The sequence below is a fragment of the Malaclemys terrapin genome, chromosome 7 (assembly GCF_027887155.1).
Source record: "Malaclemys terrapin pileata isolate rMalTer1 chromosome 7, rMalTer1.hap1, whole genome shotgun sequence".
Taxonomy (NCBI): domain Eukaryota; kingdom Metazoa; phylum Chordata; order Testudines; family Emydidae; genus Malaclemys; species Malaclemys terrapin.
In genome coordinates, this window is record NC_071511.1 from 47,164,251 (window position 1) to 47,191,648 (window position 27,398).

Consider the following 27,398-nt stretch of genomic DNA (forward strand, 5'->3'; position numbering starts at 1 on the left):
GCTTTGTCTTTCCCATATAAGCTTGGAGTTTTCTGTGTGCTTCTCAGTGCTGTAGACTGAGTAGTTTCTAATACTTTAGGTATCAAGTCTAAATGCTCGGTGCCCATTTGAGATTTTGGAGCCAACTAGTGATCTCTGTGATTCAGTATTCAAACAGGCAAAGTCGTGAGCAGGAAAGGTGTACTCACATTGCCTGGATGTCAGATGATCACTTATTCTCTGCTGCAGCCGCCTCCCCTTCTACCGAGACTCAATCACAGATTGATGTAAATGGCACACGTACACATTACAGCCATTTATAGGAACTAAGAGCCAATTGACTTACAAATGCAGAGGTTTTTAAAGACAGTCAAGTTAAAATAAGCTCCTTTTCAAGTGCACAAAATTTCACCCATTTCTGTGTAACCTTCCCACTCCTTCCCACCAGTGTCTGCTACCTACCAGTACTCAACTCCTTCCTCAATACCCATTCCCCTTGCGTCCTTACAAGCCAAAATACAGAGATGTCAGGTTCTTGTGGCTTCCTTACCATTCCCACTGGGTCTTCCCCGCACAGCTGCTGAGTGCTCACAGCAGCCCTGTAGCCCCATCAGAGGAAGCAGGAACACAGAGTTAGTGGACAGGCCAGAGGCAGCCCCACAGGACTTTGTCTTTCCTCCAACAGTAAAGTAAGTGGGGTAAGGCAGATGCAGCACAGAATGCCAGTCTCCCCCTCTGGCAGAAGGGCCAGAAAGTGGTGAAAAGGCCCTGCAGGACCAAGTTTTAGTCACTTCTCTTCCTGGCGCCGGTGACTCCTAAACTGAGATTTCCTTTAGTTTCAGTTAAGGGACCTGTCATAGGCCTGTTCGAACGCACTCTGACAAAATAATACCACTAAGTATCTATTAAAGTGCAATTCATTTTTAATTAGAGCTATGCAAATGTCCTGTTTGGACAAAATACCTACCACCTTCAAGAGAACAGCGGACTGACTGACATACATATAAGAAAATCTCTGGAGACCTGAGGGGACATTACCCCCAAATTCATGAGTCTGATCACAGAGGAGCAGGGCTGCACTACAACGAAACAGAAGAAGAGCATGGATGAGTCTGCCAGTGAGAGTGACTCTGAACTTAGTGTAGAAGGCTATACCAGCTCAGAAACTGAGAATTGTCACTCAAAGCCTTCCAACCTGCCACCAGAGAGGTCAGGTTTCCATCTCAGTTCCCATCCAGCCCCATCACTGCAATATTTTAGCACCTCAAACATCATTTATCTTCAACACACATGTAAGGTAGGACAGTGCTACTATGCTCATTTGACAGATGGGGAACTGCAGCACAGAGACACTAAGTGAATACCCTAAGATCACACAGGAAATCTGTGGAAGAGGTGGCAACAGAACTCAGATCTCTTGAGTCTCAATCCAGTGCCACCTTAACCACAAGGTCATCCTCTCTTGATTGTTAAGCATTTTCAAAATTGAAGTGCTAGACAAACTCCAAAGCCGTTATTTATTTATTTTTCTTTTAAATGAAGTCTCTGTTTTTCCAAACCAGGAGGGAGAACAACTTCAACCTTATGCGCAGAGCTAGGTTAGCATTGGAACGGTCAGGGGCAACGAAGAAGCAAGCTGAGAAACGCCATGCTGGGTTATTCTCTAAGTAACTGCAGAAGGTGAAAGTACATCAGCCAAATGGAAAAGGCTCAAACTAGCAAGGAAAAAAATGGCTTCCCATTTCCATGAGGGTATAAACAAAGCAGAGGAGAGGAGAGAAGTTACATAGTGGTCTGCGTCCCACTGGAGAGCAGGATTTGTGAGCATACATATAACAATCCTTCACACGGAGTTGCAAAACTTGCTTTTAAATTCTCTCAAGTGTATCTGGGAATAAAGATGGAAACAGTTTCCTTCCTAGACCTAACAAAGGTGGTTCCCTCAGACCATGGTTGGTATTTACCAGTGAAGCTCTTTGGGAGGCCTAAAGCTGATTGAGTGGGGGGACCAGTGCCTTTCATCCAGGGAGGGAAGGAGAGAAATCAATTTTTCCAGAGGGAAAATTTATCTTTTTCATATTTGTGGGGATGGGACCACCTGTGACCACCAGGTTAGAAGTATACTTACTATCACCAAGGATCAGCTCAACTTCCTCATCTGCATCAGAATCCTCATCTTCACCTTCATCCCCCTCTTCCAGCAAGTTGGCAAGCTCCTCATCATCAGAGGGAGCGAAATCATTGTCTCCATCCTCACCAGCATTCTCATTGTTCTCATCCTCCTCCAGCTCGGCCTCCAGCAGCTGGTCAGTGTCTAGTTCATCAAGGTCATCTGTATCATCATCGTCTTCATCATCATCCTCTTCCTCTTGTTCTTCTTCCTCCTGCAGCGACAGCAAAAGAGCCCATTAGGACATGCAAAAGTATATGGGGACTCTACTGAGGGAAATGCATACCTCCCCAAACTAAAGGTCACCCAACATTATTTGTAAACTCTACCGTCTTCACCCTTAAATCACGATAGATGCTAGATTGACAGTCCTGGAGAAGTCCTTGTTACCCATAAAACAGGTATAACACAAGATAGTAACATCGCACGCCTCCGCCCCATGATGTTACTTACCAACATGCCTCACACGGATCTGCAGAGGCACATAGTTCAGCCCCAGCTCGATACAATCCCTGGCCTCATGCCAGGCTTACACAGACAGCTGTTCCTTCACAATTGGTCTGAGACCATTAATTCAGTCAGAGAAACTGGAATTGGTCACTGCTGACCAGGATGAGATTTGAGGTCCAGTGAAAATCTCTATTATCCCATTACCAAACCACGAGCCATTCAATTCAACCATGAAGCCTCAGATTATAAATTCTTTTAAAGTGGCTCAGCAGTCTCACTACTGAAATTTACACTGTGAATCGGAGTCTCCATTCTACCAGTGTGCTGAATGAACAGCTTAAAGAGGAGAAAACAATCCATCAGAATTTTAGTTTGTGTTTAGTGATTGAATTTCTTATTCCATAAATTAAACCCTTTCCAGCCTGAATGCCATTTCTGGTATAAGCATGGTTTTATGAGTGGGATGAGGCGAATGGTAGCACTCAGTGATCCTTGCACACAACTGAGAGGATACCAGCTGCACCAACAAGTCTCTGAATTTCAGTCCCCTTTTAGTATTCTTGCACATATATCACACCCACCCACACCCCTCTTCTCCGATGGAATATTTTCACATGGCAGGAAAAGTACCTCCCTGAACCATGGAGTCTGAGGGGGTATATGGGACACACCTTGCAAGATTATAAAGCAGCTGTGGAATATTTGACAAACCCATCAGAGACAGATACTCAACCCTGCCTCTTTCTTGTGGCATTGACAGATTTTGGTTGGTTTCATTTTCAGAATTATGCTAAGGGAAGAGAAGCCCCATCTTCTTTGCTCCCCCACACCACATTTTTTTTTAAGTCTGTCTAATACACATACATACAAATGGTATTATGACTAAAAGCAGTAGGTAAATGTTCTCCAAAGCATGTGCATCCACAGCATAAAGGGGTACTGAGCTTACCGTCCACAGCTGGAAATTTAGGAATAGCAGCAAGCCCTGACATTCTATCCATCCAGTGAGCTCTATTATTTTTAGATTCATGAAAGGGCTCCAAAGTATGTCTCTCACTCACTGGAAGTATTTACATAATTTAAAATCGGATGGATAAAAATAGATGTTAATAATAAAGAAAAAAATGATTTTAAAAAATCTAGTTTATTTAAATACATTTTTCTTTTTCAAAATCAACCTGTTTAAAATTCAGTTTGAAATAACCTAGGTAAAGGCCTAAATTTACTATAAACTATTAAAATCATTTAAATAAATAAAAAAAAATATGCTATATCAATAAGCCCTCCTTCAATTTCAATGAGTTAAAAGGTGCGGCTTTAATATGTATGTATAGAATCAGGGGGGAATATCTAATTTTTGAGGTCAACTTGACTTTTATAAATATGTCACGTCATGTACTATATTATTGTCAACCTTTACAACTGAATGAATGCTAATATTTACATTTTTCCAAAAGTACTTTTGGTTTGCTGTGCAGAATTAACCTTAATTACTTTTGGTTTCAGTTTAGCTGATGGGTGGACAGATTTATTTTTTAATTCATTTGAGCTAGTTCAGGGGTTGGCAACCTTTCAGAAGTGGTGTGCCTAGGGTTACCATATTTAACAAATAAAAAAAGAGAACCCTCCACGGGGCCCTGGCCCCACCCATTTCCCACCCCCAACCCCGCCCCTTCCTCGCCCAACCCCACCCTAACTCCGCCCCCTCCTCCCTCCCACTCCCAGCCATGCGAAAAGGGCTGCCCGAGCGCTACCGGCTTCACGGTTTGCCAGGTAGCCCCCAGACCTTGCGCCCCCGGCCGGCGCTTCCCCAGCCCAGCTGGAGCCCGGGAGGGGAAGTGCCCAGCCAGGGGCGCAGGATCTGGAGGCTGCCCGGCAAACCATGAAGCCGGTAGCGCTTGGGCTTCGGGCAGCCCCCTTGCCTCCGGACCCCAGCCACCGGCCGGGCACTTTCCCTCCCGGGCTCCGGCGGCGCAGGGTCCGGAGGCATGGGGACTGCCCAAAGCCCGTAGCGCTCAGCTCTTAAACAGAGCCGAAGAGTCAGGGGAGGAGCAGAGCCGCCGCGGGAGGGGAAGTGCCCGGCCGGCATTTTCCCGGACATGTTCGGCTTTTTGGCAATTCCCCCCGGACGGGGGTTTGATTGCCGAAAAGTCGGACATGTCCAGGAAAAACCGGACGTATGGTAACCCTCGGTGTGCCGAGTCTTCATTTATTCACTCTCATTTAAGGTTTTGCGTGCTAGTAATACATTTTAACATTTAAAGAAGGTCTCTTTCTATAAGTCTATAATATATAACTAAACTGTTGTTGTATGTAAAGTAAATAAGGTTTTTAAAATGTTCAAGAAGCTTCATTAAAAATTAAATTAAAATGCAGAGCCCCCTGGACCAGTGTCCAGGTACCTAACCGGGCAGTGTGAATGCCACTGAAAATCAGCTCGCGTGCCGCCTTCGGCACCCGTGCCATAGGTTGCCTACCCTGAGCTAGTTCAAAGTTGAGATGCTAATTGGGAGCTGAAAAAGCAGGAAAGCTTGTTTTACTCTTCAAATCTATGAATAAAAACCAAATAGCAGAAGATGAGCTTTACTAATTCTAAAACCAAGAGACCAGATTTTCAAGGGTATTTAGGCACCTAGACGCAGACAGGCGCCTAGTATGTTGTTCTAAAGCACCCAACTTCTACTGATTTCAATTCCAATTGTTTTCAATAGGAGTTAGGTACCTAATCTGTTTAAGCATTTTTGAAACTCGCACTAGAAATCTATTGCCACTTTTAGGCACTAAAATACCTTTGAATATCTGGCCCACCATGATGAGAAACCATCAGTCAATTCACTAACTACAGTATATACTTCCATTGTTTAATAAATCAGTTTTAAATGCAAAATATGCTTTAATAAACTTCGTTTTTTCTTATGCATCCAATACATTTAGGGTTGTTTTATTTAACTAAAAAACAATTTTAAAATGCTGGTTTTGTGCATTTTTAATTGAATTCCAATTTCCATCCAAATGCAGCTTTACACAAAACATGAGTAAACAAAATCATCTAGTAAATAAGTAATGAGTCTCACAACCTTTTCTAATAATAAAAAAGGTAAAAATTAAGAGTACATGGAGTTACAGAATTGCTTCAATGTGTATAGATATAGTTTATCCTAATTGTTAGCAAAAAGAACCACCAAAGGCTACATTTAATTGCAAACCAACAGATTTTAATATTTATATCAACTAATGAGAATGAACCTTTAAGAAAGTAACTAAAAAGTACCAGTGCAAAATAAGATTAAAATCAATTATTTAAATCAAGGTTTCTTGCTTGCCAGTTTAAATCATGATTAAAATCTGTGATTTAAGTCAGTCCACCCTGATTTTAACACAGCACAACAATACTGTCTCAGCTACGCAGATATCTCCCCAACCCCAGTAAGGCAGACTCATTTCTCAAGTCTCCCATTCAGGCTACAGTCTGAGGAAAGCAATGAGCCTTACACTGTCCCATGAAAGTCAACAAATTCTGGTTGTGATGAACTAATGGAGGAACAAGCCCCAGAGCCAAGAGGCCTGCATGGAGAACACCTTTATCCAGTTCCTAAACGTACAAGTTTTTTTAGGGCAGCCAGCAGATACTAAATAACTATTTGAAAGCATATGCAGTATTGTTATAATCACGTTGGTCCCAGGATATTAGAGAGACAAGGTGACTGAGGTAATCTCTTTTATTGGACCAAATTCTGTTGATGACAGAGAGAAGCTTTTGAGCTTACACAAAGAAGAGCTTCATGTAAGCTCGAAAGCTTGTCTCTCTCACCAACAGAAGTTGGTCCAATAAAATATATTACTTCCCCTACCTTGTCTATCTGAAAGCAGATATTCTCAAACTGTGATCTAACCTTGCCAGTGGGCCACAGAAGGAAACGTTTTGAGACCCAAGCCATAGGGGGCTAGGGTGCTGAGAAGGGAGGTAATTCATGAAAGGAGTGCTGCAAAGGGTGGAACAGTTGGAGAATCTCAGGTCTAGGTGGACCAAGTGAAAGTGCCCTATCTGATCTGACAAAGAGGAGCACCTCAAGTAACAGAATCAAACCATACAAAGCTTTAGGCCCAGATTTGTAAAGGTATTCAGGAGTTGCTGTGCTCAATGATGAAACATCTAACTGATTTAAGAGCCTAAATCTCATTTTCAAAACGAATTTAGGCAGTTAAGAGCCTAAATCACATTGACAGCCAATGGGATTTTGGCTCCTAAATGCCTAAATCCCTTTTTAAAATGAGATTTAGGCATTGCAACACTGAGTGCAGCAATGTCTAAATACCTATTAAAATCTATGCCTTAAAGATCCAAAGGCAGCACTCTGAATTGTACACAGAAACAAAATGTCAGCCAGTACAACTCTGAAGAATAGATGTAACATGGTACCCCCACTAAACACCAGGCAGCTGGATTCTGCGTTTGTGTCGGAGCAGTCTTTAAGCCTAACTCTTTGTACAGGACAATGTAGTAATCCAATCTATAAGTGAAAGGCCTAGCTAACTGTGGCAAGGTCTGCACTAGTAAGAGTGAAAATGGTTGCAATTTTCTAGCCAAACTAACTGAGGACAAGGGTTTCAGTCCTGGGTGACAGGACTCATTTTACAGGCCCTTCGCCTGGGGCCTAAGGCCTTGGGCTTCAGCTTTGGCCTCCTGCCCAGGGTGGTGGGGCTTGGGCCCCGCCACCTGAGGCAGAGGGGTTCAGGCTGTCTTAGGCTTCGGTCCCCACTCCTGGGGTCACGTAGTAATTTTTGTTGTCAGAAGGGGGGTGCAGTGCAATGAAGTTTGAGAACCCCTCTGTGACGTTGTGCAGTCTATATGGTTTTATAAAAACTTGATAATAAGTCAATATAATGTAACTGAGATAGTTTTAGAGAAAATACGGTAATAAGTGACAAGTTTCAGAGTAACAGCCGTGTTAGTCTGTATCCGCAAAAAGAAGAACAGGAGTACTTGTGGCACCTTAGAGACTAACAAATTTATTAGAGCATAAGCTTTCGTGGACTACAGAAGTGGGCTGTAGTCCACGAAAGCTTATGCTCTAATAAATTTGTTAGTCTCTAAGGTGCCACAAGTACTCCTGTTCTTCTTTTTTGGTAATAAGTGAATGTAAGTAACTGGGATATGCCTCATGCAAAAGGTCTCTTGTAAGGTATCATTACAAAGCTTATAATCTACTGAGTGTGATCATCTGATTTGTATAAATGTACCACTCTTGTATCTAAAACTAGAAATATAAAATGTAACTCTGAGGGCCTATTGTAATTGGGTAAAGTGTGGACCATTAATGATGGTTTGGAATCTTGATGACTCCCATTGTCTGCAGATGGCTGTATTTACCTGTGAGTCTTCCTGTATATGTGTGTGCTGGCAAGTGAGTAATGAAGTCTTGCAGTGACATGTGATCATGTCACCTGAACTGGAATCCATCTTTAACCTGGTGCTTTTCCAGTGAGGGGGGGTGGAAACCCAGAGAGACAAAGAGTTCCCGCCTTATGCAAAAGATATATAAAGGGGGGAAGAGAACAGGGAGGGAGAGGAGCCATCATGAAGAATCCCCTAGCTACCACCTGAGCTGCAACAAGAGCTGTACCAGGGGAAAGGATTGTGCCCAAGCCTGGAAGGTGTCCAGTCTGAGAAAAACTTACTGAAGCCTCTCTGAGGGTGAGATTATCTGTATTTAGTTTGATTAGGCATAGATTTGCGCATTTTATTTTATTTTGCTTGGTGACTTACTTTGTTCTGTCTGTTACTACTTTGAACCACTTAAATCCTACTGTCTGTATTTAATAAAATCACTTTTTATTTAGTAATTTACTCAGAGTATGTATTAATACCTGGGGGAGCAAACAACTGTGCATATCTCTCTATCAGTGTTATAGAGGGCGAACAATTTATGAATTTGCCCTGCATAAGCTTTATGCAGGGCAAAACGGATTTATCTGGGTTTAGATCCCATTGGGAGTTGGGCATCTGAGTGCTAAAGACAAGCACGCTACTGCGAGCTGTTTTCAGGTAAACTTGCAGCTTTGGGACAAGTGATTCAGACCCTGGGTCTGTGTCTGGAGCCAGACGGGAGTGTCTGGCTCAGCAAGACAGGGTGCTGGAGTCCTGAGCTGGCAGGGAAAACAGAAGCAGGGGTAGTCTTTGCACATTGGGTGGCAGCTCCCAAGGGGGTTTCTGTGATCTAACCCGTCACACCCTCATCTATCAGACCATTACTTGGTCTGAGTTCATACCAGCTGATTCTAATGCAGGCCTTTACCTTCATCAGGTGAGACCATCCAGGTCTCAGAGAAAAAACAAAGCTTTGTCATCCATATGCAAATTAAAATCACACCCCCAACCATGTGACAATCTTCCCCAATGACCACCATACACACTGGACGGAAGTGACAGAGAGAACAGAACTCTGCAACTCTGCAAGAGAGGGTGTTCTGGGCAGAAGAGCAAATTACCCTCTGGGATCTGAGAAGAACCAGCAAAGCCAGAATCTAACACCGTCAAGGTCCCCAACTTAGCTTAGCTGGCCAACCCTCATGGTCAAAGGAAATTGTGAACAGATCTAGAAGAATCAAAATGTACACCTGTCTCCACTGGAGATAAACTAACGAAACTTGTGTGTCTGCAGTATAACCGGGTCTGCATCTGAGGAAGGAGAAATTCAACACTCTGAAGAAACAGGGCAAATCAGGATGAGAGGTAAGGGGCCCAATTTTCAAATATGGGTTAAGCACCTTACAATCACCCATTTTAGGTAGTTACATGCTGGTTTAGGCAGCTAGGTCACCACACCGATGCCTAAAATGGGGATTTAGGTGCTTAACTTTGATAACTGGGCATTAAGGTTGGGACCTCTACAAGCATCTAAGTAATTTAGGTGCACAAATGCCATTGACTTTCAATGGGACTTGTGCTCCTAAGTCACGTACATGCTTTTGAAAATCCTACTTCAAATGACTTGTCAAAGGTCATATATGCCTCTTTTTGCTCTATAAATCTAAATAAAAACGCCACATTAGTGATAGAGATAAGAATACACCAGGAGTCACAATCACCACTAGACAATGCTGCTTCCTTTAAAAATGCTGTAGTAAGTTAAAACAGGAAGAGGTTCTGTTTATGAATAATGAACATTTTTATTGAACGTCAGCGTTTGCAAACAGGGGCTGCTAACAGGGAGTTTCGCAAGGGAGTTTGGAAGGGGAGTGGGAAGGGGGCGAGGGTCCCTTGCTGGTTCTATCTGTTTTCCCTTTATTCCCCTTAAAACCTAAACTTCTTGCTTAAACAACCCTTTCAGCAGACAGGGGGCTGCAGACGGGAGTTTGACAGAGGGAGGCTTACGATGGTTAGGAAGACCCGCAACAACTGTGCCATCACTGCTTCTGTCTCCTCCACCTGTGCCTGTAGCCAGACAGAGCGCCTGAGCATGGATGCTTCTACCCAGATCCTGGTGTGGTTTTGCAGGGACTGTAACTTGCAATTTCCACTTACTGATATCCAGGCTGGGGGGACCATCCAATGTGAAAGGTGCCTGCTGGTGGAATCTCTCAGGCAGCAGGTGGGAGAGCTACAGGAGGAGGTGGCTAGGTTGAGGAGCATCCAAATCCATGAGCAATTCCTGGACAGTGTCCATGTGGAGACAGCTGAGGTAGCTGTCCCAGTACATATGACTGCTGATACACCACTGGTGGAGGAGAAAATGGCTCAGGGTGGACACTGGCAGCTGGTTACTTCTGGCAGAAGGTAGTGCTCCACCCCTGCTCCGAACCCTCCCGCTGCGGTAATAGGTAACCATTATGCTCTTCTTGATACAGGAAAGAAGGAATCACCCCCTACAGTAAAGGAGGAGAAGCCTCGTACCCCTAAGGCTGGGAGGTGTGCTGCTACCACTGCGAATAGGAAACGTAGGGTAGTGGTGGTCGGAGACTCTCTGCTGAGGGGGACGGAGGCGCCCATCTGTCGCCCTGACATTTCACCTCGGGAGGTATGCTGCCTGCCGGGAGCCCGTATCCGAAATGTTACGGAGGCATTGTCGAGGATTATCCAGCCCTCTGACTACTACCCCATGCTACTCATCCAAATGATACTGTGCGGTGTGACACTGAGCGGATCAAGAGTGACTACAGGGCTCTGGGAGTATGGGTGAAGGAGTTTGGAGCGCAGGTGGTATTCTCTTCAATTCTTCCTGTCAAAGGTAGGGACCCGGGCAGAGACAGATGCATCATGGAGGTGAATGCCTGGCTGCGAAGATGTCGTCGCCATGAGGGCTTTGGCTTCCTAGACCACGGGATGCTATTCGAGGAAGGACAGCTAGGCAGAGATTGTGTTCACCTTTCAAAGAGGGGAAAGACCCTATTTGGACACAAACTGGCTAACCTAGTGAGGAGGGCTTTAAACTAGGTTCGACGGGGACAGGTGAGCAAAGCCCACAGGTAAGTGGGGAACATGGAGACCTGGAAGATGGGTCAGAAACGAGAGGGAGCGTGGGCTATATCGGCAGAGAGAAAGGAGGGTCAGGACAAAACTGGGAGGAAAGGTCAAACCAGTATCTTAGATGCCTATATACAAATGCGAGAAGTATGGGTAATAAGCAGGAAGAACTGGAAATGCTAATAAATAAATACAACTATGACATTGTTGGTATCACTGAAACTTGATAGGATAATACACATGATTGGAATGTTGGTGTGGAGGGTACAGCTTGCTCAGGAAGGATAGACAGGGGGAAAAGGGAGGAGGTGTTGCCTTATATATTAAAAAGGTACACACTTGGACTGAGGTAGAGATGGACATAGGAGATGGAAGTGTTGAGAGTCTCTGGGTTAGGCTAAAAGGGGTAAAAAGCAAGGGTGATGTCATGCTAGGAGTCTACTACAGGCCACCTAACCAGGTAGAAGAGGTGGATGAGGCTTTTTTTAAACAACTAACAAAATCATCCAAAGCCCAAGATTTGGTGGTGATGGGGGACTTCAACTATCCGGATATATGTTGGAAAAATAACGCAGCGGGGCACAGACTATCCAACAAATTCTTGGACTGCATTGCAGACAACTTTTTATTTCAGAAGGTTGAAAAAGCTACTGGGGGGAAGCTGTTCTAGACTTGATTTTAACAAATAGGGAGGAACTCATTGAGAATTTGAAAGTAGAAGGCAGCTTGGGTGAAAGTGAGCATGAAATCATAGAGTTTGCAATTCTAAGGAAGGGTAGAAGGGAGAACAGCAAAATAGAGACAATGGATTTCAGGAAGGCGGATTTTGGTAAGCTCAGAGAGCTGATAGGTAAGGTCCCATGGGAATCAAGACTGAGGGGAAAAACAACTGAGGAGAGTTGGCAGTTTTTCAAAGGGACACACTATTAAGGGCCCAAAAGCAAGCTATTTTGCTGGTTAGGAAAGAGAAAATGTGGCAAAAGACCACCTTGGCTTAACCACGAGATCTTGCATGATCTAAAAAATAAAAAGGAGTCATATAAAAAATGGAAACTAGGACAGATTACAAAGGATGAATATAGGCAAACAACACAGGAATGCAGGGGCAAGATTAGAAAGGCAAAGGCACAAAATGAGCTCAGACTAGCTACAGGAATAAAGGGAAACAAGAAGACTTTTTATCAATACATTAGAAGCAAGAGGAAGACCAAAGACAGGGTAGGCCCACTGCTTAGTGAAGAGGGAGAAACAGTAACAGGAAACTTGGAAATGGCAGAGATGCTTAATGACTGCTTTGTTTCGGTCTTCACCGAGAAGTCTGAAGGAATGCCTAATACAGTGAATACTAATGGGAAGGGGGTAGGTTTAGCAGATAAAATAAAAAAAGAACAAGTTAAAAATCACTTAGAAAAGTTAGATGCCTGCAAGTCACCAGGGCCTGATGAAATGCATCCTAGAATACTCAAGGAGCTAATAGAGGAGGTATCTGAGCCTCTAGCTATTATCTTTGGAAAATCATGGGAGACGGGAGAGATTCCAGAAGACTGGAAAAGGGCAAATATAGTGCCCATCTATAAAAAGGGAAATAAAAACAACCCAGGAAACTACAGACCAGTTAGTTTAACTTCTGTACCAGGGAAGATAATGGAGCAAGTAATTAAGGAAATCATCTGCAAACACTTGGAAGGTGGTAAGGTGATAGGGAACAGCCAGCATGGATTTGTAAAGAACAAATCATGTCAAACCAATCTGATAGCTTTCTTCGATAGGATAACGAGTCTTGTGGATAAGGGAGAAGCGTGGATGTGGTATACCTAGACTTTAGTAAGGCATTTGATACGGTCTTGCATGATATTCTTATCAATAAACTAGGCAAATACAATTTAGATGGGGCTACTATAAGGTGGGTGCATAACTGGCTGGATAACCGTACTCAGAGAGTTGTTATTAATGGTTCCCAATCCTGCTGGAAAGGCATAACGAGTGGGGTTCCGCAGGGGTCTGTTTTGGGACCGGCTCTGTTCAATATCTTCATTAACGACTTAGATATTGGCATAGAAAGTACGCTTATTAAGTTTGCGGATGATACCAAACTGGGAGGGATTGCAACTGCTTTGGAGGACAGGGTCATAATTCAAAATGATCTGGACAAATTGGAGAAATGGTCTGAGTTAAACAGGATGAAGTTTAACAAAGACAAATGCAAAGTGCTCCACTTAGGAAGAAAAAATCAGTTTCACACATACAGAATGGGAAGAGACTGTCTAGGAAGGAGTACGGCAGAAAGGGATCTAGGGGTTATAGTGGACCACAAGCTAAATATGAGTCAACAGTGTGATGCTGTTGCAAAAAAAGCAAACATGATTCTGGGATGTATTAACAGGTGTGTTGTGAGCAAGACACGAGAAGTCATTCTTCCACTCTACTCTGCTCTGGTTAGCCTCAGCTGGAGTATTGTGTCCAGTTCTGGGCACCGCATTTCAAGAAAGATGTGGAGAAAATGGAAAGGGTCCAGAGAAGAGCAACAAGAATGATTAAAGGTCTTGAGAACATGACCTATGAAGGAAGGCTGAAGGAATTGGGTTTGTTTAGTTTGGAAAAGAAAAGACTGAGAGGGGACATGATAGCAGTTTTCAGGTATCTAAAAGACTGTCATAAGGAGGAGGGAGAAAACTTGTTCACCTTAGCCTCTAAGGATAGAACAAGAAGCAATGGGCTTAAACTGCAGCAAGGGAGGTCTAGGTTGGACATTAGGAAAAAGTTCCTAACTGTCAGGGTGGTTAAACACTGGAATAAATTGCCTAGGGAGGTTGTAGAATCTCCATCTCTGGAGATATTTAAGAGTAGGTTAGATAAATGTCTATCAGGGATGGCTAGACAGTATTTGGTCCTGCCATGCAGGCAGGGGACTGGACTTGATGACCTCTCGAGGTCCCGTCCAGTCCTAGAATCTATGAAAAACCTTCATAGCACTGTACCAACATTTCTCCTCAGCATCCCTGTGGTATAAATAGGTAACATGCATAGGCTACAATGGGAAATCCATTGTAATACACAAAGACATAGAGAATCAGCTCTTCCTGATAATCAAAATATATGCAGAACCACTCTAATCTATGGCCCTTGTGGTTCATGCATAAAATGCCTGCCCCACTTTTCTACGGATATTTAATAGGAAAGTGCTGACTTTACTTGGCTTCAACAAAAGCCCCTGCAGGAGATTTGTAGTGTACACTACTAGCCTTAACTGTGTTATAAGGTGAACAGGAAACAAACTGAAATAATAATTAAAGAGCATGGTAAAAAGAGACCCTGCCCAACGTTACCAAAAATAGTGTCTACACACAGATTTGAACTGTTTTAGTGAAAGTGGTGCAAACCCCTGTGTGGACACAGGTAGTGTTGTAAGCAAGACACGAGAAGTAATTCTTCCGCACTACTCTACGCTGATTAAGCCTCAACTGGAGTATTGTGTCCAGTTCTGGGCATCACATTTCAGGAAGGATGTGGACAAATTGGAGAGAATCCAGAGAAGAGCAACAAAAATGATTAAAGGTCTAGAAAACAAGACTTATGAGGGAAGATTGAAAAAATTGGGTTTGTTTAGTCTGGAAAAGAGAAGACAGAGGGGACATGGTAACAATTTTCAAGTATGTAAAAGGTTGTTACAAGGAGGAAGAAGGAGAATTGTTCTCCTTAACCTCTGAGAATAGGACAAGAAGCAATGGGCTTAAATTGAAGCAAGGGAGGTTTAGGTTGGACATTAGGAAAAACTTCCCAACTGTCAAAGTGGTTAAGCACTGGAATAAATTGCCTGGGGAGGTTGTGGAATCTCCATCATTGGAGATTTTTAAGAGCAGGTTAGACAAACACCTGTCAGGGATGGTCTAGGTAATACTTTGTCCCGCCATGAGTGCAGGGGACTGGACTAGATGACCTCTCAAGGCCCTTCCAGTCCTATAATTCTATGACACTTATTTCAAGTTAGTTTAACCTGTTCCTAACTGACTAAAGCTAAACTGAAATAAGAGTGTCCACGCAGGCGTTTGTATCAGTTTAATTAAAACGTTTTAAAATCAATCACACCTTAAAACTAAATTGGTGAACTCTGCATATAAACTAGTGTGGCAATGGCAGTACCAGCTTCCTAACAAAGCTCTCCTTTAGCAAGGGCAGATCAGCATTTGTAATCAAGCTGATACAAGACTGGAATGAAACGGAAGGCATCATGAACTTTGCTCACAGAAACTCCCTTCCTCCTGAAGTCTAGCATCCCCATACCAGCAACACCCATGGAAGGTGCACTTCACTTTAGAGTCAAGTATAATAATAATAGGATTCCATATGATTTAACACCCTTATTGGCCCATGCTAGTACAACATCAAGCTTCAAAAATACAACTAATAGGTCCAATTAGGCTGGCCTGGAGTAGCTCATCAAGATGGGTATCACCTTCAGCTCCAGAATTTCATCTTTTATTTAAAAAAATTAAGTCTCTAGCCCTTATGGTTGTAAAGAACCACCTTTAAAATATGACCTGAGTGTAAAAAGACACAGGTGATATCTGCCCGAGTCCTCAGACAGCCAGAAATGAGAGGTCTATAGGAAGGATTATTGTTCCGATTCATCACAGTTGGGTATTGACAATGAAGCCTAATAACAACTTTAAATGCCAACATTGTTTCTTTTTCTTGTACAATTTAATCAGAGGTGAACTCAAATCTTACTATTTTTTGGTAACCGATCTTGCCCCTGAAAACTAGATTGCAAAAATAAGTGAACCAAGAGGGATTATTATTATTACTATGATTCATGAATTCCCAAAAATCAGTTATTCACAGTGTCCCCTAGTCATTAGTACAAGTTAGCGAAATGCTACTGTATTTCCAACTCAAACATGGAGATAATGAAAAGCAAGCTGCCCCACTAGCACACAAGATGTCATGTACAACCTCAACATATATATATTTTCTTAAACAAAAACCTTAAGTTTCATTCATTCTATTCCAGGTACTGCTGTTGTTATGATGGAAGAATAGCAGTGCTATTCACATCTGCTTTGGGGATGAATCAGGGTTGTGTAGTGCACAAGACTATTGTCTGTAGAAAATCTGCCTCATTTGTTGCAAAAGCTGGAAGGTGTGTAGTGAACGAGGCAAGAGATTGCAAGAAGTAAAAGAACAGTCTCATGATAAAGGCAGCTGAATGCTGCTCAAGAGAATTGGACCATCCCTGCCTCTGCCACAGAATTCCTATGTGATGGTAGGCAAGTCACTTAATCCAAACTCATCACGTGATCACTATTACTAATTGCATGTTCCGCATTTTCTGGGTGTCTGACTTGACACCCTGAGGACTAGTCTGCAGAAGTGCTGAGCACTCAAAGCTGCAACTGAAATCAGTGGGATCTGTTTTGAACATTAAAGTATTATAAAATGCTAAGTGCTGTGAAAAATCAGGTCCTAGAGGTCTCAAATTGGGCAGCCAAAATGAGTGGATCGTTTTGACCTTAATCTCTGTGCCTCAGTTCCCCATCTGTAAAATGTGGATAGTACCGCCTCACCTCACAGGGGTGGGGTGAAAATAAATTCATTAATGTTTATGAAGCACTCAGATATTGTAGTGATGGGCATCACAGCAAAGCCCATGAGTAAATTAACAATTCTGTCTTCAGATTAGGGTTTGGACAGTGTGCAAGAAATAAGGCATAAGGCCATACATTGAACAATGAGAAAACAAAATGCTGAATAGCTGCTCATTAAGTAAGCACCGTCCATCCTGTGCACTGAATGAGGCAGGTATACTATGGAAAAGTAGTATGTAATTATGTAATTAAAGACTGTCATAATGCATACTCCAAGAGGGCCAAAGATTTTCACAGGTATCCTTTATTGTGGCATTTCCAAACTTTTCAGTGTTTGACTTTGTATCCTTAATAATGTTATTTAAACAGTTTCTTGTGTAATTTTCTAGGTTTAAAAAAAAAACAAAATGAAAAAAAAAAACGAATTCTATCATGTATCATCATATTGACACCCACAAGGTTCACCAGCAGACATGGAACCTTTAGATCTACCATTTTTGCTAGTAATAGCAATGGTAGGTTTTCATCCTCTATGTGGACCAGCGCTACAGGGGGATGGAACACTTTGCCAGTGGGTTCCACAGATACTTGTGAGACTTGGGTTCCATTCCATGCTCTGGAGGAAAAAATTCTCTAGTGGACACTGGCTCTTTTTGACTGTTCCTCCCACAATCTTGACCCCCTTTTGCCCCATTTCCTTGAATCTATCCCTATTTCAGTCCTGTTTCTTCCCCACCCTAATCCCTTGTCCCAGTCCCATTCTTTTTCACCTAGCCCGTCCCAGTCTCCACTCCTCAAGCTTCCCATCCCAGTTTAATTGTCCAGCTATTCCTAGCTACCCACCTCCCAGCTCCTCATCTCAACTATCTTCCCTCTTCCCCCCAAATTTCAGCACCTCCTACAGCTCCCTGTCCCTTTGCCCAGCCAGTCCCAGTTTTCCTCCAACACCTCAACTCATCAGATCCATGTCCCCTCCCTCCATTCACACCTCCTTCCCCCCATCCCAGAGTTTCACAGTGCCAGTCTCCTTGCCCAATCAGACCCAACCCATTGCCTCCCGCTACCCCCGCTTCCCAGACCCAGTCTCCACACAATCTCACAGTGCCAGCTCACAGTCTCCTTGTACAGCCAGTCTGTCTCCCCCGACTTACTCCAACTCCCAGTCTCCCCTCTGTGACAGACTGGGGGACATGTCCATGTCAAACTACTCCCAATTTACTTCCCCTCCTGGCACCAGAAGGTTCGGCTGCTGCCCACTCTGCATTTAAATAAGGCAGCTTCCTCTTCTGCACTGGTCAATCAAGCTGGTCGATCATTTTCTCTCCTCTGGTCTCAGTTTATCTGCTCTCAGTTCAGGTGCTCAGACCTGGACCTGGCATACCCTGCAGCAGCCCAGAAACGTCTTGCTTTGTCCCAGGGTCCAGCACACTCAGTGCGGTCAGAATCTTCAGAGAATTTAGCTGCTAAAATCTAAAAAGTCTTTACTGAGCACATAGAAACTGATTTTTCAAAGGCCAAATTTGGGTTGATTTTCAGAGGGATGGTAAAAGGCTCATTCCTAATACAAAGGGCATGCCCTGACAAATTTCAAGTTGCTGCTCCAAAAATGGGAGTGCTAGACCTTTTCAAAGAAAAGTTTGCCCAGATTTCCCACCCCTCCTAAAAAAAAAAAAAAAAAAGTGGCAAAACAACATTTTTCCTCAGCCCCATTCTTAGAAATAGCTGAAATTTCAACAAGTTTTCAGCCCAAGGCTGACACCCTGCATGTAAAGTTTCAGCACAAACCATTAGAAGTTTGGCAAAATTATAAACAATTAAAATCAGGGTCTTATAATGGGAAAGGCTGGGTAACTTTAATAATATGCAGTGCTCCTAACTATATATTTTAGACTTCCCAAAAAGATACTACGATGGAATGAAAAATAAGGGCTAAGATATTTCAGTGAACTTTTAAGTGAGTCTCAATAAAGACTTTCTCCAGGCCCCTAGGTTTATTTGAGAATCTGTCTGATCTATCAAAACCTTTAAACCACTACACTAAAAATCCTCAATCATGAACAGTGTAGTCTCTTCCTGTGTCCACGTACTATTGTGATAAGAATTAAGAGAGTTAACACATGAGCCACAAGTAATAAGTTGGCTTTTACATGTCATTATGGAGAGATCTGGGATTTACTGCATACAGCCAGATTTAAAGGAATAAAGAATAAATATAAAGAAAACAAGAGAAATTGTAGATTTAAAATGTGGGATGAAAAAGGGATGGATTGCAAAGGATCCAGGCAAAATCATCTTAAAACAGATTTCTGGAGAGAGTGAGCTATCAGAGCAAGGGAACACAAAGGCTATGTCTATACTACAGCCAGATCGATGATCCGGCAGTCAATGCACAGGGGGTCGATTTAGCGGGTCTAGTGAAGACCCGCCAAATTGACCGCAGATCGCTCTCCGGTCAACCCCGGTACTCCACTCGGAACAAGAAGAGTAAGGTAAGTCGATGGAAGAGCATCTCCTGTCAACCCAGCACAGCATAGACACCGCAGTAAGTCGACCTAAGTTACGTTGACTCCAGCTACGTTATTCATGTAGCTGGAGTAGCATAACATAGGCCCACTTACTGGGGTAGGTAGGCAAACAAAGAGCATCAAAAATAGTATACATTCATACACCAGAACAAAACTACATTTTAGGTATTATCAAACGGTCACTACAGAAAGTTAAACACTTACTGTGCACTATGAAAACCAAAGTTTGGGGAAGAAAGAAGAATGTTTTACACTAGCATTTAGTAACAAGAGAACCACACTTAGGACTTGCCTACACCGGGATATTTACCGGCATACTGCTGCAGTTATACCTATATGGCTCCCTGTATAGACACTGTGGTTCTGGAATAATAGTGAGCTTTTCCAGCTTAGTGTACATTGCTCTGAAAGTGGATTAACCTAAACCAGAAAAACAGCTCCGAAATGAAAGTGTCTACACAGGGAGATATACAGTAGCAGTACAGTTGTACCAGTATAATTATGCCAGTATATTTCCCAGTATAGACAAAACCTCAGTATAAAAGAAGCTAGTCAAGGAGTTTTCCAGATGTTATCACTCTCCTGAGCTCAGTCTCCAGAAAAGATATTGTGCTAGTAGATTTGGAAAAAAAACAAACTTACCAACAATGCAGATAATGAAGTCTAAAACTGAGGAAACATAGGAAAGAGGGAAGAGGGAAAATTGATTCAAACAGACCTCCAGGCTGTTCAACAGCCTCCAAATGGAGTATTAATTATCTTACTATGAATCATAATTCATTTTCCTGGGCCAGGAGTTTTTACAAATGCACCCAAAGAGATGTGACACATATAAGGCTACATAATCTATATATCTAATGCTATTTCAGACTTAACTATTAGTAGATATAACCTTCACTTACACAGGAAGGTTCCCCAGTTACAGCCGACAGTCATGGCTCCAAGACAAGACATGGATGTCAACCTGCATCAATGGAACTTCCCTGTGTTACCCAGTTAAGGGAATATCCCCTTTATCCTGGACCACACTAGATTGTAATCACATTTATTTAAGTTCCTGGACTGAGAACATAGCTAAACAGGATATCTTCCCTCCTGAGCCATGGAATACATACTGTGTGAAAGAGATTAACTCAGGACCATATCAGGACATGAGTTGAATCATGGAACAAAGCTTTTGCAGGAGGACACTACCATCTGACTGTTTGATACAAGACAGTATTCCACATCCTCTCTAGACAACTATTTGTCCAGATCTGATATGGCGCCTGATTATCTATATGTATTTTGTGCGTGCACACACACACTTTCTCTCTCACTCCAAGACTGAGGGTAAAGTTGAGTTTTAGCATTTCTCTGCTGCAAGTTTTAAAGAATATAAGGCTGCAAAGCAACCCATCACATGTAGCAGAAGTTGCCCTGTTATCTCTTAAAGCTGCATAGCACAGACCAGCAACGATTGAAAAGCTACTTCCACTGAACAGACCAGATCCTAAGCTGGTGTAAGTTAACACAGTTCCACTGACTTCAGTGGAGCTAACCTGATTTACACTAGTAGAAATCTGGCCCAACGTTTTCTACACCTCCCACTCTTGAAGGGCTAAACTCCCTTTGGTTTGCATGTCATTAAGGAGTGTTACACTTGTTTGATCCCTCCTCTTCTAGAGGCATCAAATAAACAAAGGGAACCCATTATCAAGATTGTTTTCACCAACAGGGAAGCCAGCTTTAAACACAGATTGATACAAGGGTCTGATTCCCATTATCTGGAAGGCAGTTGAGCAGAAGAAGCAACCTAGAGACGCTTACTTGACACCAACTCTTTCCAAAAAGATTTGATGGGCTTTGATTTGGAGCAGATATTTCTGATTCAAGAAAAAAGCTTCCTATTCCCCCAGTGTACTGATGAGGAGTCTGGTCAGCACAACAAACTATCAGAGAAATTTAAACTCAAAAGATTGGTTCATGACCCACCATCTCCAAATATACAGGAGATTGTAGAAACTTCATATTCATAACATATTACGTGTTAGATTTCAGTCTTTTGGGATTTATTATTACCATTCTTCCCTTATAAACTGTGGGCTGCAGTGTACTTCACCTCCTTCCAAGGTGTCTCTTCCCTCCATTAATTATAGTCTCTCAGGCTTACATGTTTAGATTCTGGTTTTGAAATCAAATCAGAAGATCTCTCAAGCCTTTTTGTATGCTTGCAGCTGGGGTTGCATTCCTCAGACAACTTCATTTTGGGGATTACAGTATATAAATCTGGGTTTTAGGCTTTGAAATAGTTTCAGCTATTACCACAAAATAAGTTCTGTTCTGTCTAATTTTTTGACCACTTCTCCTTGCTCTGTGAGGAAATAATTTGGAGTCCGAATAAACCACATTTTGTATTATATTACTCGGTTGTGCATCCTCTGTTGGGGGTTGTTTTCTTACTTCCAAGTATTAAGACTCATCCCTCATCCTGGAAATTATGCCTCATGAGGCCAGAGGAATAAAATAGTGGTGGAACCTTTCCAGCCTCCTTAATCTTGTCTTTCATATTTAATTCACCTCTCACTATTCCTAGTTCACACTTCAGGAAGTCTTCAATTATCTGCCAGTCACTATCTACTCTATGCATTGACATTTGATTTTGAAGGGTCAATACATTTCTCTTCTGATCCAATTTCAAAGGTTTTTGCCCACCCTCTCTCTAGGCCTCTAGAATATTATGTTCCCCCCCTACTGTCCCCCACCCCCGTTTTTTAAAGGAAGTTCCTTTCTCCCATAGTCTCAGTTACTTTGGTAAGTTTCTTACACACATCTTACAGTTTTCTCTCTCCAGATTGTTCCTGTGGAAAAGCAAGCTCACTTTCAGCAATGCGAACCTTTCTAGAATGTCAGTATTCTACTGGTATCTGCCTCTTTTCCTGATACCAAAGGATTTTGTTTTCCCTGCTCATCCAAAGGGTTGAACAAAGAATGTTCTAGTCCAGAGGAGGAAATCTCCCCCATATTAGTAAGTTATCTTGCTCCACAGCCAAGCTATGCTTTATTCTTCTGACAGTTCAACACTCTGCTGCCAAAGCCGTAAGCAGCTCCACATCTCTCTGTAACTGACTCTCAAGGAGAGACAGCTTCTGGTTTTCAGCTGTTGGAGCTAAGTATCAGGGGGTAGCCGTGTTAGTCTGTATCTACAAAAACAACAAGGAGTCTGGTGGCACCTTAAAGGCTAACAGATTTATTTGGGCATAAGCTTTCATGGGTAAAAACCTCACTTCTTCGGATGCTTATGACTAAATAAAACTGTTAGTCTTTAAGGTGCCACTAGACTCCTTGTTGTAGCTGTTGGAGCTGTTACCTGATTTCCTCCCCAACCCCATTTTTTAGTCTCCCTAAACACTATATAGTAACGAATGCGTAGTGATAGCAATAGTCATTCTCTGTCTTATTCATGTCATGACATCACCACATTTCCCTATCTAAATTTTGCCCCCCTTTTTCCTCCCTTCCCCAAACCTGAACTTATACCTATTATCTCCATGACATAACATTCACGCTAGGCATTATCAGAGTCCTCCGCAACATGTGACTACCCCTGCTTTCACTTTTACAGCTAGTTTGGTGTTGCAGCTTAACTTCTTTGTGGATGAAATGATGTGATTCAGGTAAAGACACAGAGCTCTGGCTATGTGTATTAGTACATGTAATGAGTAAGGATTCTTACCATAGGCTTCTATGCAGATGGAGAGGACATGGACAGACGTAATACAGGGAGCACAGCAAACACAGCATACAATATGTCACAGATGCAAAAATGGAGCGAAGAGATAAAACACAGTTATTCTCTTATTCTATAAGAGCATCCTTAGCCAGTTTAACAATAACCACAGATCTACAGTAAAGAAAGAGGTTACCATTACACCTTTTTAACAAGTCAGCTAGACAAGACCTTGGAGATATTAGTCCAGTCTCAGAGAGATTGGCATCATGCTTCGTTGTGGCTCAGCGTTTAATGATCAATACCCTTTACTTTACACGTGAAACGTGTTTGGTCACACACGGCCATATAGTTTGTCTATGTACCATAATTTTTTTAAGAATAGAAGGATTAAGAAAATAATCAACTTAAACAGAAACCATTGTTTCCATAACTGTCTGTAAATAGCACAGTTAAGGCAATTTTTCCATCAATGGGGAGAGTATTTGTTGCTGTTTTTCATATATAAACTTTATCACAGGTTAAAACTGTGCCGCCTCAAAATAATCAATACAATCATCAGCTACTGTGTGGTCTTATTACAGAAAAGGCCAAGGCAGCTAACTGGCCAGGTAGACCTCAACCCTTAAGATCTAATAGTTAAGATCGCAAGTGTTCTCCATTTTCAAGCCTTGCCAGTTTCCAGGGGTTTGCTGAGGCTCACAGGAAGTGCTTGTTGAAGGGGATGGAGAGGAACAGAATCTGGGGCAAGACTCTTGAAAAGAATCCACCCTGATATGTTTCCACCCTGCCAGGAATATCTCTGACTAGCTCTCCTACTCTGCCCCTTTCCCCTGTACAGCTAGTTCCAGTCCCCTCCTCTCACACAAGTCAGAAATTGGGGAGGAAGGGAGAAGAATGACCTCAGAGCTGCCAGCAGCAGCTTCCACCAATGGCAGACCCCAGAGTGGATCTGCCACAGACCCCAGAGTGGATCTGTGCTGAAGAGACAGCTGAACCAGAGAAACAGGTTCTCTACCCAATTGTGGAATGAGAACATCTCTAACTGCTGCCCTCCCTCAGCTAAGAATCCTCTGGAGGAGTACATTTCTCCTTATGCAGTAAAGACAAACTCAGATGGAAACCAAGCAGGTTGTGTGGGGCTTATCAAAACACCACTAACCAACAATGCTACTGCTCTCTGGACTATCATTTATAATCAGCTAGTTACCTCCAACTTAAACACGAGTGTCTTAAGGTTAAATGTGAAGATATACGGCAAAGTCCAGTTGTCTTGCCAAATTTCCTTCTGAAATATTTGCGTACAGTAGAATAATTGCCTGGAACAACAGATTTCCTCCCAATTCTGAAAATCACTGTCCTCATTGAGAAGCATCATGTGCCAGTCATTGCACACTGCAGTTGGTAAATGGGTAACAAGATGCCTATTATATCCATAGATTTCCTTTATTGGAGAGCCCAGAAGTACTACCAGGGGTCCAGCGGTAGATGTTGCTGTACCCCTGTAATTTCTATAATCTATTAAATTCCTCCCCTTCCCCCACCCCCCTGAATCAGAGCCCTGCACGGGAGTTGTGCAGAGTCCTGCAGCGGGATTGGGATCCCGCAGGTACCTCAGGACCCACTGCCTTAATAGCAGGAGTGGGTGGGGATGGGAATGGGTATTGCAGGGTGGGAGCGGGATTTAAAATAGTCCTGTGCAGGGCTCTACTCTGAATTATTACCCATATGTTCTTAAATATGTCCATTCCTCTGGTACCCATATGCCAGAACAGCAGCATTTGCAAACACTGTCAATTTGGCAGTAGTTTGACTTTCCCACCATAGATGGAAGCATGTTCCCTTATTTCCACACTCCTAGTTCCTGGTTTACATTTTTTACTGCAACTGTGATAGCTTTTCCTGTTTTAAATCACAGCTGCTTTGGAGTTGCAGGAATATTCTCTGGCTTATCTGGAGGCATCAATCTTTGATTTTGTGACTGAAAAGCCCGGACATTCTTTTGTCATTTCTGTTTTCAGTGGGGAAACTGCACTCTAGGATATTAGAGCTAGAAGTTTAAGGAGTCTCAAGTATTTTATAGTAATTTCCTCTGTCTGTACCAGAGGGCTGCTACCTTCTGAAATTACAGCATAGTTCAGAGATGGACGCTAGCAATCCATACCAAGAACTAACCGGAATTCTTGTTGCTATGCAAAGATGTAGCAAAGGTGAATATGTGGCTAAAAACTATCCTTTTAATCCATTTTACAGGTTGCCCTTCCCTAATCTCTTGTCTGTCACAAAGAGGTCTTTAATCAAAGCCAACCCATCGCTAGCCTCATGGCTGAAGTCTGGTTTAAGACATCCCTGCTAAGATATATGATCACAATATATGATAATGTCAATTCATAATGCCTCTATTCAGCAAAGCTCTCTCTCAAAAACTACTGTCTTGTAATCCAGTGCCGGAGTTCACATTAAACCTTATCGTGCAGGATTATAAGCGCCTCTTATAACGAGTTGAGAACCATCAACTCCCACTGACTTTTTGAGGGCACTCAGCACCTTGCAGAATTGGTGGGTTCTTAAACATGTCTGCCGATTTGGATGGAAGCTTTTCAACAAGGATCAATATGAAAAAAGACGGTTACTCACCGTTGTAACTGTTGTTCTTCGAGATGTGTTGCTCATATTCATTCCAATTAGGTGTGCGCGCGCTGCGTGCACGATCGTCGGAGAATTTTCTACCCTAGCAACACCCGGCGGGTCGGCTGTGGAGCCCCCTAGAGTGGCGCCTTCATGGCGCTGGATATATACCCCAGCCGACCCGGCGCCCCCTCAGTTCCTTCTTGCCGGCTACTCCGACAGAGGGGAAGGGGGTCGGGTTTGGAATGGATATGAGCAATACATCTCGAAGAACAACAGTTACAACGGTGAGTAACCGTCTTTTCTTCTTCGAGTGCTTGCTCATATCGATTCCAATTAGGTGACTCCCAAGCCTTACCTAGGTGGAGGGGTCGGAGTGAGACATTGCTGTGTGCAAAACCGCTGATCCGAATGCAGCATCGTCCCTGGACTGCTGTACCAGTGCGTAGTGAGCTGCAAATGTGTGGACTGATGACCAAACTGCAGCTCTACAAATGTCCTGGATCGGGACTTGAGCCAGGAAGGCAGTCGAGGAAGCTTGGGCCCTCGTTGAGTGAGCGGTGAGGTGCGGTGTTGAGACACCGGCTAGGTCATAGCAAGTCCGGACCGCGCTCCACAGTTCCAACGACCGTCAAGGGCGGTAAGAAGGAACTGAGGGGGCGCCGGGTCGGCTGGGGTATATATCCAGCGCCATGAAGGCGCCACTCTAGGGGGCTCCACAGCCGACCCGCCGGGTGTTGCTAGGGTAGAAAATTCTCCGACGATCGTGCACGCAGCGTGCGCACACCTAATTGGAATCGATATGAGCAAGCACTCGAAGAAGAACTACAGGCTTCTCTCTAACAGCAGTGGGTTTAGCATAGGATTTTTGCTGTAGACAGAGGGGAAAGAGTCCTAAATAAACACACACAACATAATTGGAATCACAAGTGGCAGAATGTGAGCTGATAATAGAAAAAATAATGCTATGAAACCACCACAAGCACTGAAAATCCAGCAGCTACAATTTCAGTTAGTGCAGAAGAGACATTTCATTGGCAGGATCCAATCTGCAAACCTAAAACAAGTCTCTCTCTAATCTAGATTTACATAAGTTGCAATAGAAATTTTTACATTATACTATAAAAGGTGAATGTCTTAAAAAACAGTATAATTTAAACTGGAATGACATTTACCGATTCTCATAGAACAAATCCATATAACTACAGAGTATAAATAGATTTTCTCTAAAATTTTAAATAGAGGATTCCACATTTTTCCACTGCAATTAATGAAAAGGGTGAGAGAGGAAGATATTGGATAGATTACCATTGGCTAGGGCTACAAAATATAGACAGATATTCCTTGTCCCTGACCCTAACATTCTACTCAAGAGTATACATAAAGACCACAGAATTTAGGAAATATTAATGAAGTATGTAAACATTATCTCCCTAAACTCAAGATACCTTTCCCACAATCCACAACTCAGAAAGACCTATGCTAGCAATGGGAAATCTCTGTATTCTGTAGAGCTATAAAAGAAGAAAAACAGACCATGCCTTTTAACATCAGAAAAGCTAGCCAAGTTTAGGTGATGATGGCACTGAGGGAGGAGGACGTATCCAGGAGATGTTTTTAACGTGAAATAAAACAGAGCTACACAAATGTCTTATGCTTAATACAAAAATAAAAAGACTGAAAACAGAGAGAGTTCCCTATTTGGCTAAACTAGGGATTACAAGAAGAATGATCCTTCCCCCAAATATTTGTTTCCTTAGGTCCATACAATCAGATTTTCCAGGAGTTGAATAAAAATATTCAGAAATGTCATTTGGGGAAGGTGTCCACACAAAAGCAAAAGCCAAATTATACACAGCACTCCTCCTACATAGCAAAGCTTCTATTA

General features: G+C 42.8%; 1 protein-coding gene across 2 annotated transcripts in view; it reads right to left on the reverse strand.

Moving 5' to 3' along the window:
- DCAF1 (DDB1 and CUL4 associated factor 1) overlaps window positions 1-27,398 on the reverse strand; it is a 119,131-nt gene that overhangs the window by 5,247 nt on the left and 86,486 nt on the right. For both annotated transcript variants that reach the window (XM_054033749.1, XM_054033751.1), the window contains one exon: window positions 2,108-2,363. In XM_054033749.1, coding sequence (XP_053889724.1) covers window positions 2,108-2,363 — 256 coding nt within the window. The remainder of the gene's footprint in view (window positions 1-2,107; window positions 2,364-27,398) is intronic.